At 37.4% G+C, this 14,484-nt stretch overlaps 1 protein-coding gene across 2 annotated transcripts in view; it reads right to left on the bottom strand.

Annotated features, from left to right (window-relative positions):
• The window catches only part of GALNT5 (polypeptide N-acetylgalactosaminyltransferase 5), a 54,912-nt gene that overhangs the window by 9,153 nt on the left and 31,275 nt on the right, over positions 1–14,484 (bottom strand). For both annotated transcript variants that reach the window (XM_077153878.1, XM_077153877.1), the window contains exons 5-9: positions 11,831–11,950; positions 10,828–10,945; positions 9,534–9,857; positions 4,808–4,888; positions 1,501–1,662 (exon numbers count right to left, since the gene is read on the bottom strand). In XM_077153878.1, the coding sequence (XP_077009993.1) occupies positions 1,501–1,662; positions 4,808–4,888; positions 9,534–9,857; positions 10,828–10,945; positions 11,831–11,950 (805 nt within the window). The remainder of the gene's footprint in view (positions 1–1,500; positions 1,663–4,807; positions 4,889–9,533; positions 9,858–10,827; positions 10,946–11,830; positions 11,951–14,484) is intronic.

The raw sequence follows: 14,484 nt of genomic DNA, 5'->3' as shown, positions 1-14,484 counted from the left end.
CCATATGACATTGCACAGCATCAAAATGGGAACCCAAGATAGAAGGCAGCTGTATAACATTATCTCATAGTTATAGGCACAAAAGAGGTAGGAGAACAGCTTTCTAATTTTTACGATCTTAATTAAATTATCTTCTTTATCAAAGATTAATATTTACGAGAAACAAAATTGGATCTATATAAAAATCACCTAAGGCTTAAGTTCTCACTGGGGCCAACACACTTTGTAAGTTAAGTCTTATGTGAGTTAAAGCTTACTTGATCCGAAATATTTTCCTCACTGTGTTAGAAAATCCTCTCAATGACAAACTCCCTTCTGGAGAAGAGGAATGTGTTTCTGTTTGCATTTTCTCCATCCTGCAAACTCACTCCCCTCCTGCAAACTCTCCCCCTCACCCAAAATCTCCCTGTCCTTCAGCACCTAGATAAGGAGGTGATAATATAATTTATTCAGTAGCTGTTTGTGCATTTCCCAAGCTCTATGCAATATAATAGATATTATTATAATAGATGCAATATAATATAATATTAGCAGCTTATACAATAGGATTCCTACTTTTTTTGGGAAAATGTAATAATATCAACTATCACTAAAAAGGAAAACATTGAGCTGGAGTAATTGAAAGAGAGACGATCTAATGGGAAGAAGATTGGAAACTGTGTTGTATAGGTTCATAGATTATGACCCTAAGAACACTTAGGGCATTATGTAAGATTCTACACTTATGCACTAGGGTAACTTTCCAGAAATCTACCATCTCCAAATGGGTCCCTGAACCAGACAGGCCCTGAAATGCACAGGGGGCCAGCCCTTCCAGAACATCATCTAGTCCCATCCCCCTATTATCCCATCCATATTATCAACAGCCCCTTCCAAAATGAAAAAGTTAGAATGGGCATAGCCCAAATACCCCTGAAGAGTGGGAGAAATATCAAAGATGATGGTGGATTTATTCAGAGAATGTAGAGTTTAACTAATGAGTATGAGTGCTGAATCATTATATTGATATTTCTTTTAGTCTCCAGTAGTTTAGAGCAGCTAGAAGTAAAAACCTAAAACTGTGGAATTGTAACCCATACCAAACTCTGAAATCTGTTTTAAAACTAATTGCTGTGATGTGCTTTGAAGTTTATTGCTTTTTTTGGTATATATGCTATTTTTCACACACACAAAAATGTCGATTGTGATGATAAATGCACAGCTATATGATGGTATTGTGAACCGTTGATTGTACACTTTGGATGATTACATGGCATGTGACTATATAATATATATCAATAAAATATAAAAAATAATAGGTTTGAAATAAACCTTGTAAGAGAAAAAAAGGATTTCAAAGTTTACAAAAATATCTGTCTCCCCGTGTGAACTTTTACACAGCTTTTATCGTAACAAGCACACTTAAATCTTTCAATTGACGAAGGTGACAATGAGGGGTTTACATCACATTTGAAAGTTATGAAAGTTGAAAAAAAAAGAGGTACAAATATTTTTGCTTACCAGCTCTGGGTGAAAGACTGATGTTGATTTATGGAGCCATTTTAGCCCTTTGTTTCTGTTATCACAAGGGTGCAGCCCTAGGGCTCCTTTGTCAGGGATGGGTGCTAAACACCATTCTCCATGTTTAATAAGTCTTAACCAGGTATAATTAAACTGTTGCAGCTGTGGGAGAAATGAATAAAGAGAAGCTCACTTCAAACATGGGTAGGGGATCTATCAGACGTTTCTGTTCCCAATGGTTAAGAATAAAGCACTGTGATCAGATGTGTTGTACTCAAATCTTGATACTGCCACTTTCAGCTTTGATAATAGAGGAGAGTTATTTACCCTGTCTAAGCTCATTTTTGTCTTCTTTAAGAAGGGTGATAGTCATACGCATCTCAGAGTGGTGGCTGAAATGTGTTTAGCACACACCCAGACCTAGATAAATGTTAGTTATCTTGGTTTGCCAGGGGTGCTGTAACAAAGCACCATGGACTGGGTGATTTAAACAACGGGGATTTATTTTCTCACAGTTTCAGAGATTTAATCAAAAATCAAGGTGTTGGCAGGAGCCTACATTTTCTGGCAATCCACAACTCTGCCCCTGTCACATTGCCATCCGTCTCCTCCTGACACTGTATCTAAATTTCCTCTGCTTATAAGGACTCCAGTGATATTGGATTAAGTCCCACCCTGATTCAGTTTGGCCTCACCTCAATAGGATCTTTGAAGATCCTATTTACAAATGAGTTCATATCCACGGACCTGGGGTTAGGGCATGTCTTTGTGGGGTCATGATTCAATCCATAACCAGAACTGTAATTATAACATTTATTTAGTATAATAAGTGCATATCTGAAATGGATATAATTGCGGCAGTTCTGAATCCCTGATGTTTGAAGTGACGCCAACACTTAAACTACTAAATGATTAGGGTCCTGAGGTAGTAGGGTTCAGAAAAACTAAAGCCACAGCTCTAAATTCCTTTGGTGGAAATTATTATCCTTCTTTGTTTTAGACTATCCAATTGGACCCCTAAAGGCTTTTGTTCTATTGTAGGAAAAAGTAAAATTTGTCTTTGTTGATAGCGCAAGGAATCATCATGTTGCGGCCATGCTACCACCCCTCAGTTTATAGGAACCGCTCAGTGAGTACAGTTTGGGAAGCATCAACTTCTAAAATAAATACTGATTCAAGTCAGGGAACCATATTTTCAAGTCTTATAAATATTTTCTCCAGTTGTTTACAATCTGTATTGTGTGCTTGGTTAATTTACTCTCAGGCCCTGCGTCTGTGGGAAATTTGCTGCTTTGCACAGAAACATAAACAGATAAAGAAACTTTTGGTAAAATTTAAATAAATTATTTTATCTACTAGATCACTTGTATTGCGAGTGATATTTAATGAATCATTTGTCATGTCATTGAAGTTAACAGATTATCAAGTTTGCTATTGGGTTTGACCTTGTCAGTCAAAGGACAGTCCCTGAATGCGTCAGCATCACAGGGGCCACCCAGTTGGATAGCGGGAGTCAATTGGAAATGCAGAATCTCAGGCTCTATCACGGACCTAAATAAATCAGAATCCGCCTTGTGACAAACCCTCCAGGTGATGTGTACATATTAAAATTTGAGAAGCATGGATGTATGACATAATATTAAGAAGATGTGTGGCTACTAAGAGGAGCTAAATATTACCTTGAAAAGGAACATCACATAACTAAAGAGCCTATTAAATAAGGCAAGAGGTGGGGTTTGATGGTTCACTCCCAGGGTTTTTATTTCTTTTGAGCTATTTTGAATAAATGCTATAGTCACCAGCTTGGAATTAAATCCCATAAATTCCACTAAAAATAAACTAACATCTTTCATGCTCCTTTACAGTTTATTACTCATACAAACCACAAGAGGCAGATGCTAAAAATGATCAATAAGACAGGAAAGGGAGATGGGGATTGAGGAAGACAGGGGCATGATTCATAGTTTTGCCACCAAACATCCCAAAAAGAGGATCAATTGTTATCAATGGAACTTGGGTTTTCATATGATATACTGGTTTCTCGGACAGAAAAGTTACTGCAAAAATCTGAGTTTTGAAGGATTGAACTATTTAATAATTTCTTTTCATATAATTTGAACGAATTGTGATTTTATTCCACAATTCATTACTTCATCTCCCTCTTGAACTGCTAGTGTACATGTTATTTCTTCCCATTGATTTTCGACACTTTTTTCTTCCCTTTGTTTGTCTCCTCCTTTGCCTAATTAAGAAAGAGTCTTCTTAGCCTCAAGTTTACAAGCAGTCATTGAATCATAGCTGCAGAGATGACAAGATGCCTTTTCATCTGTTGAGGAGCAGCTTTGGATTAAGAGGTAGGGATGGTAAATGCTTAAAAATATAAACAATATCTCTAAAACAAGGCAAGGAAATAACTCTTGGCAAGCCTATGTTATCATTGTAAAATAATTTCTCTGCCAAAGAGTGATCTGCAATATGTGGGGGGTGGATGCCATAATTTCTACTCACAGGCTAATGTTCTTATGAGTCCTATTTGGCACCCAAACCAGATGCTGACCCCATAGAACATGGAGCTTTTAGCGAACATTTATAGGAAGTGGGGGCGGGGGGTGATCCCTCAGAGCTGAACTTCATAGCGGGAGGGTCCCCACTCTGTTCTCCCTAGCCCTATCCCACCCCTAACCACAGTGCTCTGATTCGTTGGTGCTTTGATGTCAGATTTTCCACCACGAATCATGCGATTTCCCTGAATCCTTAAAAATGCAGAAGAACGGGGGGAATGGAATCAGAGACTTAAATTGCTCTCTTAGAAAAATTATTTTAAAATTTGCCCTTTTTTTCCATATGAGTATATCTTTATATATTATATATAATTCATCACATTCTGTTTTTATTATAGTAGCAGTGAACATTTACGGAACACTATTAGGTATTTTTTTGAATGCTTCATGTCTAGTACCCAATTAGCGCCTTACAACTGCTCTAGAGGTAGCCACTATAACCATTTCCATTTACCTAAAGGTTAACTAATTTGCCAAAGTCAATGCAATTGTGCAAGCAATGGAACCAGGATGGATCCTTAGCGGGCCGCCTTCTGTACACACACCTTTTCTCCCTCCGTCACTGTCTCTGCATTTAATGGTGGACCCTCTTGTCACCGACCTTATGATGACACAGACATTTAGAGATTAATTACATGCTTCTTTTGGGGAAAGATGAATTTCCCAAATGAGCAATGGATTACCTGCTGTCATATCCTGCATCTATCAACTATTTTGGGGAGACAGGACACCTTGGGCTAGCATACCTTGCTGCTCCCGTCACAGTCTTCCAGAACAGCTGTGGTGTTTTCAATGGAAATGCATTTACCCAAGGCCACATTAATAAGCTAGGAAGCAAAATATAATCAATGAATTAAGAAAAACAATATTTTAAAGTAGAACAAGACATTAAGAAACACTCAGAACATAAAGCTATAATAAGGTTAAAAGATAGCTAAGTTAATAGCTTAGCATTAATTAGCGCTATCCGATTTTACTGGTTGCTATCAGAGACATAATGTAATCTTGCTAAAGTACAGTTTCAATCTGTCAATTTAGGCCTGTGATTCAGCCACAGAGCCAACAAACATAAGCTTTTAATTAACCCTTGCTGGGAATGCTGAACAAGGAATGAACAGAAGGTGGCAGGAAGAGTAGTTACTTTCCTGCCTCAAGTTCTTATGATATGTATATTAGAAGTCAGTGCACATATTTGCAATTTAATCAAACCAACAGTTATGGGCTCTGTTCCCTGGCTGACCCTTCCAACCTATTTGACTACTTAAGCATTGAATCATAGATAAATTGAGTCCTTCAGAGAACAGCAATTTCCAGCTGATTCCCTGTCAGAATCTTCGTAATGACTGAAGCAAGCTACAATTCATTACAGGAAAGTCATGAAAGCTAATGCAGAGCCAACTTTTTAAAGGCACCTTCTGGCAGCCCTCCAGCTTTTTAATGGATTGCAGGATCAAATATGGAGGCAGGTTTCTACAAGTCACAATTTAATGCAGAAAAAAATGTTGATTCCCTTGCCCCTTTGACATCCCAGGGCAGGAGTAACGAGATGGTGGGTTAAGAGTGCAATTCAGATTTCTTAGATTTCTAGAAGAGCTGTCTAGAGCCAACTCCATATCATACATCCCAGAAAAGCCTCCTGAGCTGAGACACGGTAAGGTCTTTTTGCTGGAGACACTCCTTGTACCTTTACCTGTTCCCTTGGTGCCTAAGCACCAAGCCCTGCCACTAGCCTACAGAATTGATACTGGACATGTAGCTCACACAGTTGCAAGATTTCACAAGAGTGGTATGTTGGTTCTTACTTTACATGCAAAGCACAGCTTGCAGGAAAGTAAGGGGGAGTATTCAGAGACCAGAAAAAAGCCAAAAGTGTGAGAGGGAAAATTGCAAATACTGAGAAGCAAGGGGCTTGCTTCCATGTAAGGACAGGAGAAATACCTGGATCTGGATAAGCCAGAGAGCTTGAATTGAGGTCTTCCACATAAAGATAGAAAACTAAAGAGTCAGACTATCAATAGTAGGAAAAATGATTTACCCATTAGTACAGGAGGATAAGAGGAAGGCTAGGTTCTCTCTGAGACTCTGAAACCCTATACTTGTTTTCATTTGGGTGTGAGATGCAAATGTACACTACTTCTATTGGATAGGAACCTCAACTCTCGAGGTACAAAAAGTAACATTGAGGGTGGGCCATGGTGGCTCAGCAGGCAGAGTTCTTGCCTGCCACGCCGGAGACCTGAGTTTGATCCCTGGTGCCTGCCCGTGCAAAAAAAAAAAGAAAAAGAACATCGAAGTAGTACCAGGTCAATTACTTCTGGGTTGCCTGGCACAGAAACACACAAAACAATTCTAGAAGGACAGATTCTCCTCCAAACATTGTCAACGAAAGCTCCGTTCACAAGTTAAAATCTTAGACATGAGAGGACGACAATCCATCCTTAGTAACTGTGAACAATTACAACACACAGAACAACCACCAAGGAGATCTTCAGAGAGGAGAGTTAATAGAAATGTATGAAGGGACAATAATCCTGGGTCTTAAAGAAAGGAAATGGTGGTCAATTGTTCTCAGGGATAAATATAAAGTCCTGTATTGGTGGAGTATACAGAAAATATTCTATCTTCAAACAAGTTTGGAAAATTCTGGATTCAACACAGCTGAACAGTTTCTTCTCTAGAACTCAGAAACTTCAGTGTGCTAATATTGAGCTTTCTGTCTAAGAGGGAATGTAGTATGAGTATTTGTCAAATTTATTTGACCATGGAATCCTATTTTTGGCAGCACAACTGATAACATTGGCTGGAACAGGGTTTGGGAACTCCTGGCTTAACTGATTTCTGCAAACTCCCTTGTGTTTATGTGACACAATTTGTTCTAAGCACTGAAAGGCATCGGAAGGAAAGAGAAAATTTTTCTGGCCTTTGCCTACCACTACCACATTTTATCTAAAGGTCTGCTTTTCCTACTTTTCAGAAATTACTAGGGAAACTTCTTTTCTTCATATATAGAACTTGCCTAAGAAGTGCTAGGGAATTGTGAATAACTTCATGATATTATGAATGGTTTTAAAATTAATTTTTCATTTTTATATTTAGAGAGTTGTACAATGCCTTTATTGGAAGCCACTTCAATCTTTTTTTTTTTGAAGCAAGCAGTGTATAAATTATAAATAATCCATCTGAATTATTTCATTTTCCAATATAGAAAGTGGAAATTCTCCAAAGTTTATCACACTATTGCTAAACATAAGGGTATAGACTGTTTGGTAACAGTTTAATCCAATGGAAATACACAATATTGGGGATGTTCTTTTATTAGCTTCAAATATTTTTTTTGGTTCAGTAAGAAACTATTCGTTCTCATTTTTTTAAAAGCAACTCTTACTAGGTTTAAAATCTTTAGTGTATATTGATAATATAGAGCCTTAAGTGTGTAGGTTAAATGAAGGGAAAACATGGAACAAGTAGCCAAAACAAATTGTGGACTTTATTTTCTTAGAACTTTTAAAGATTATGTATCCAACAGAATGGTCTAGTTGATCTTACTTGAAATACTTGGAAAAAGATCTCAATTTTTTTCTTTATGGTAATAATGCTCCCTGCTGGTTGCTTTAAAAAGGGGCAAATGGCTCTTTAATAAAATTTGTCTAAAGCAGGTAACAAACAGTGAGGAAAATATAAGAAAGCAGTGCACTAAAATCATTTAAAAATATTTCCTGCATTTTGATATATTATAGAAGGCTGTTTCATCAGTAGAGCTCTTCAAAAATTCTGTGGGAATGCTTTCATACAAGTTAGCATTATGGAAGAGCTGAAAAGTAGTTTTACAGTTCCCTCTGGTGGTTAAATTTTAGTAATGCTTTTCTAAAGTTCTGAGTTGCTAGGACGAGAAAAAAATTTACTCTGGTGGGAATGTCTCCTTCTTCCCTGCTCAGAATTAAAAAATATAAATGCATTTTGAAGATGTACTTTAAATGCTATTAATTGAGCAGTGTCTAAATCCAAGCTGTCCTTTCTAATGAATTTCCTAGGAAAAAAATAAATAACTGTTATTATAACTATTAAAATGGCTATTTCATAATACTATTTTACACTCCATCAGGTCACATATACTTATTCACCAGCTGAAATTTCGTAAAACAGAAACAAAAAATTGCGGACTAGTTTCCTCTCTTTCATACTCTGCTAGGATTTCCTCATGCTGCTGAGAGAATGGTTTCACTAAGCTCGTAACAAAAGTCGATTTGCTAGGCAGAGAGAGTGTGGGTTGTTTTGTTCCATCCATGTTCTAGGGAGAATGAATAAACTTGACCCACAAGAGCAGGCTTATGATGTCAAGTCTGAAGACTTCTTGTGTGAAGCAAAAGGAAACCAGAAGAAAACGGAACACTGGAATATTTGCAAATAAAAATTAAATGAGAAACAAAATTTAAAAAAAAGAGATTAGAAGTAAACATGACTGAAGAAAAGCTCTAGGTCAAGACTTGACCTTCTTCTCTAAACCCCTTCTGTGGTCAGTGTCTTAATGTCTTGCCATCCTCTTCAAATGAAGCCTCACTCCTAGAATGGGTTTTTAAATGGCTTACCTCCAGTTTCTTCTCTTTCTTGATTTCTTCTTGGTTTTTTTTTTTCATTCTAGCTAACCTATCTGGCTTGGCTTCTTCCTATTTTGTACCTTCTCCTGTGCCCTGGAATTTTCTCTGATAATTTCTGGTATTTTTGAGACCTTTTTGAAATCTTGAAAAGCCCTAATTAAATTCTGTCTTGTCATTGCCTCATACTGAGCTATAACTTCCCAGTACATTCAGCAAGAAAGAAGGAAAGAAAGAAAATCCTGACTATACCTACAAGTCTGGCTACTGCCTCTCTACCCATTTGGCACCATTCTTCCTTTGTCCATGCCTCTAGGATCACACTCACTCTCATACCCACACCCCTGTCTTCAATGCCCCAAACTTTCACCTACTTTAGATCTTTTTTTTTGCAAGAGCTACATCCTCTGCCTAGTACATTTGTCTTTAAAGCTTGGCTGATATTTTGTCTTTCAGGCCTTGGCTTCAGTCTCCTTAGACAAGCCTTCTTGACCAACCTAATTTAGGATGGATTGCTTGTAGTCTGTTCTCTAAATGAGAGCTCTATATTTTCTATTTACACTTTACTTGCTCCTTTGTTTATTATCTGTCATACTTACTCAACTTTAAACTCTACATGGAAGGAAGGGATCAAGTCTGCTGTACTCATTATTGAATGATCTAGTTCTGAAATATTACCTATTGCTGCTCAGTTCCTACTGGAACATCATCTCCTGAAAGCCTTCCTCAAATCTGACATATTTAATCCTCAACCATCCGTTTGTCCCATGTGCACTCATACATGGTGCTTACAATAGTTCATCCTTCCCCACACATTTTTGAAACAGTTTTTACATCCTGGTTTTATGGAGCACTATTTTAAATTGCAGCTTGAACTTACCACACCGTTAGCTCTTACAATGGGGGCCTTCAAATCAGGAAAAACATTGTCCAAGTACCACTTGAAGCTTTTGCATTTCAGCTTCTTTCGAAGTTCCCTCTGTTGGGTGAGGTTTCCGACATCTAAACTCTGGTCTATGAGGTGATCCCCATGTCCATAGAACAGCTCCTTGTATTCATCAAGCCAGACCTCAGCAACCCGTACCAAGTTCCGCTCCACTGTCTTCATCCGGTCTTTGGGGAAAGAATACGGATTGTCATTTCTGAATATGTGGCCCACTCGTGAACAGGGAATGATCTCGATTTCTCCACCACACATCCACACCTGGAACAGTTTGATAATAAGCATCTATTATCAAATGATTGTCCACGAGTCATGGGAAATTAGCAATGCCAAGAAAAGACCTGATGACTTTGTCCCTGCTTGTAGTAGTACTGTCAACCTCTAAAACACTTTCCAAAATAGAAAATTAATGTCAACAGGTTTTTTTTTTATATTACTCTGCACTATCTTAGAATTAATAAAACATATTTCCCATCCTACCCTGCTGTGAAATTTTCCTCTTAAAGAAATTTTCACAGAATCCCAACATATAAAATATGTTATATGGGTAACGCTTTTGGTTGAATCAGGGAAAACACATGGCTTTCCATTTGTTCAGCCTCCTCTTCTCATGTCTTGTCAAAATCCATAAGACTCAAAGATCATTATTCTGGATCAGGAGCTCCAAAGTAACCCCCATGTCATATATACAACTCATTTCCTTAGGAAAGCAGTTGCTTTTCAGATGCTACTGCTGAGGTTGTCATAGAAGATAATCAATGATTGCAGAAACCCTCAGTCTTATGAGATGTCCAAAAGAGCATCACTGAGGAATACACCTGGACTGTTGACGTCTGCCCTAGAGGTCTTGTTGCACTTCTGTCACTTGTGCTTTCCAGGGTGACCCTTTACTAAATGATTCCTTTACTTCCAATATGCTAGAGAGATGTTCTAAGAGACTAATTTTCTACCCAGTGTGAACCAGAATGCATTTTAATTCTGAATGGCAGAAAGTTATTCTCCCCATTTTTAGATACAGAAATGGTGCTGGGAAATATTAGGGAATGCTCATAAATTCGATTCTCCCAAATTCAAAATTCAATCTGGGATATGAAAACCTCAATCCAGAGACCCTAACATTTCTCTGAAAGTCCTTTTCAAATGCAGCCATATATATTATCATCTTAACTGAAGCCATTTAAAAAAATAACCTCGCAATTGTAAAGAGAGTTTGAGAAACACTTGGTGATACCTTGAATGAGAGCTCCATATTTTCTCCACCCCAAACATCAAGCCCAGGGTCATATGTTCCAAGTTCGAAAAAGTAATTTTTATCAATTGAAAATAATCCACCTGCCATGATGGGACACCTACAAAAAGAAAAGTTTGGTTTTTAAACTTGCATTTCATGGGAGTTCAACTTTTAAAAAGTGGGTTCTCTTGTACAATTCTGATGGAGTTTGGGACCATTTCAGAAACTACTGCTTGCAGGTGATGGAGCAACAAACACCACCTAAGTGACAAGTTCCTTGACTCAGGGTGACAGATCTTGATTAGAGTCAGCAAGGATAGGGCCTTGGAACTGGGATTCTAATTTGTTCTTTACACTCTGACATAAATCCCCCACAGATGTTACTTCTAATAACACTTATTTAGTACTAATGGGATGCTTAGCACTATTTGAAATATTTTATACATATTAACTCAGATGTCACAAAAAAAGAACCTATGAAAGTATAGCATTATTATGAAGAAACTGAAACACAGAGGAAGTAAGAGACCTGCTCAAGGTCACAGATGTGTACATTGTACATCTGGGGTTCAATAACCTGGCTCGATTCTATGCTCTTTTACTCCACTGTACCGTCTCTCAACCACATCCAAACTTTGGCACCTTATTATATGGAAAGCACTTTTTAGATGAATTTGGATATATATAATCTCATTTAATTATCAAAATAGCAGTCACTTCTCTTAGTTTTAATGTAAAAATGACAAAAAGAGACCTAAAGAGGTTAAGTAATTTCTTTGAACTCACATTGCTAGTAAGTTGCAGAATTTAGATTTAAACCCCAGAGAGTTTGACTCCAGAACCCTTCTTACTATTACTGATCATGGAGGATGAAAACTACATTTTAGGCAGGAGTCAGACAAGGCAATAACCACTTCCCATGGCAGTCACCACTGAACCAGCCCAGAGCATTTTGTGTGGAGAGCCTGCCCTGTGTTTGAGGTACAAAATTGCACACACTTACCTTATTACATCAGTTTCTTTAATTTTGTTTTTCGCAATGACATCTGGAGGAATTGTTTTCCAACCAAAGTTCATGGGCCACACAAAGACACCTCTTTGAAAGTTGTCCACTGTCATGTAACTAATTCAGGAAAGCAAACAAAAGCACTGCTTGAGACCAAACATGTCTTTACATTCTTGACCAACCCAACTCTATGTTTCTTCCAAATGAATGAAACAAGTGTATATGCAGATGATTTTAAATCATCACAAAATTTAAACAATAGTTCAAGAAGTTTATGAGTACAATCTGTATTAGTTGCTAATTGTCCGAATTGCTTTTATTGATTAAGCTCTTTTTGCTTATTGGTTAAAGGTTCAGACCGATGAGGTGTTTTTTTGTTTGTTTGCTTGTTTTTTTAAGAGAAGCTATGGGTTTACAGAATAATCATGCATAAATACAGGATTCCCATATACCACCCTATTAGCACTTGCACTGGTGTGATACATTTGTTACAACTGATAGAAGCACATTTTTGTTATTGTGCTATTAACTCTACTCCATAGTTTAACTTAGGGTTTACTGGTTGAATTGTGAATTTCCATGGATTTTCTTTAAAATTTTTATTCTAGTAACTGTAAACAACCTAAAATTTCCCCTTTTAACCACATACAAAAACATAATTCAGTGCTGTTAAATACTTTCACAATGTTGTGCTGCCATCGCCACCATCCATTACCAATACCTTTCCATACACCAAAACAGAACTCTGCACCAATTAATTCCTGACTATGAATTTAAATATCCTAATTGCTTCATATAAGTGAAATAATGCAATAGTTGTCCTTTTGTGTCTGGCAAGTTCTGGGATTGCAAGCCTGAGACAAATGTCCTGTTTCAGTCCTTCAGGCTGCCAGCTGATAGATAGGCGCTGATATGCGGTCACCCCAGTACATGCATAAGGACCATCCTGCTTCCCCTGGAATACGGCCAGGAGCCCACAATGGAAGTGCAGGCTGGTTCAACACTGGCTCTGGCAGGGGGTGCATATATATTTACAATTGCTATATCTTCTGATTGAATTGACCCCTTTATCTGTTGTAACAGGTTTTGACTTAAAGTCTATTTTATCTGACATTATATAACTAGTCCAGCTTTCTTTTGGTTTCTCCTTGCATGGAATATTTTTTCCATCCTTTCACTTTCAACCTCCTTATCTCTTGGAATTTTAGTTGACTCTCTTATAAACAGAGTATGTTGGGTCATGCTTTTAAATCCATTCTGCCATTCTGAATTTACATTTAAATTCAGTGCTGATAATGCAGGACTTTCTTCTGCCATTTTGCTATTTGGTCTGTGTAAATCTTATACCTTTTTTGTCCCCTGTTACTTCCATTAATGGTATTGGAACTTTCATAATTATTTGACCTTTTTGTATTATACCCTACCAAGTCCCTTCTCATTTCTATCTGGATATATTTTTCATATATTTTCCTTGTGTTTACCATGGGGTTAAAATTTAACATCCTAAATATATAACAATCATACCTGATTTGATACCAAATTGACTTCAATAGCATACACATACATTATTCCTATATGCTTCCATTGTTCCACCTTTTCTTTGCAGTTGTCACACATTGTATCTTTTACACTGTATCTTCAAAAGCATAGACTTATCATTGCTTTTTTTGTATATCATTACTTTTTATGTATTTGCATTGTATAGGCAGCATGGGGAGTAAGAAGTAGAGTTATATGACAAAAATACAATACTATAGAAATGGCAAAAATAATTGGCATTATAATACTATAGAAATGGCAAAAATAATGCCATAGAAATGGCAAAAATACAATACTATAGAAAGGTGCCCAAATGGTTAGTTTTTACTGAGATCTTTATTTCTTTATGCCACTTTGAACCACTGTCTAATGTTCTTTCACTTCAGTTTGAAGAACTCCCTTTACTGTTTCTTACAGGGCAGGTCTAGTGGTGAAAACTCTCTTACCTTTTTTTGTCTGGGAATGTCTTGATCTTTCCCATATTTTTGAAAATCATCTCACCAGGATATAAAATTCTTGGTTAGAAATTGTTTTCTTAATTGACTTTAAGTATTTCAACACACTGCCTTCTTGCCTCCGTGGTTTATGATGAGAAATTGGCACTTACTCTAATTTGGAATCCTTTATATGTTACATGTTGCTTTTCTCTTGCAGCTTTCAGAAGTCTCTTCGTGTTCTTTGCATTTGATGGTTTGATCACTATGTGATGGGGAATATTCTTCTTCAAGTGTCCTATCTGGTGTTCTCTGGGCTTCTTGGATATTGTTTTGGTTTGCTAAAGCTGCTGGGATACAATATGCCAGAAACGGATTGGCTTTTACAAAGGCAACTTATTAAGTTACAAGTTACCTTCTTCAGGCCATGAAAATGCCCAAACTTCTCAGTGGAAGCAGAGGGTTCCTCTGTCACATGGGAAAGTAAATGGTGATGTCTGCTGTCCTCCTCTCCCAGCTTCTGGTTTCAAATGGCTCTCTCAGCAACTGTGCGCCCTTCATGCGTCTCCTCAGAATATTTTGTTTCTTAGCTTCTCTAAACTCTCTCGGCTCTCTCTAATAAAGAGCTTCAGGAAAGGTTAAGGCCCACCTTGATTCGGGTGGATGACATCTTCATGG

This window comes from Tamandua tetradactyla, chromosome 3 (assembly GCF_023851605.1).
Source record: "Tamandua tetradactyla isolate mTamTet1 chromosome 3, mTamTet1.pri, whole genome shotgun sequence".
NCBI classification, from domain to species: domain Eukaryota; kingdom Metazoa; phylum Chordata; class Mammalia; order Pilosa; family Myrmecophagidae; genus Tamandua; species Tamandua tetradactyla.
The sequence above is the reverse complement of the archived record's forward strand: the minus strand, read 5'-3'. Positions and strand labels throughout refer to the sequence as shown.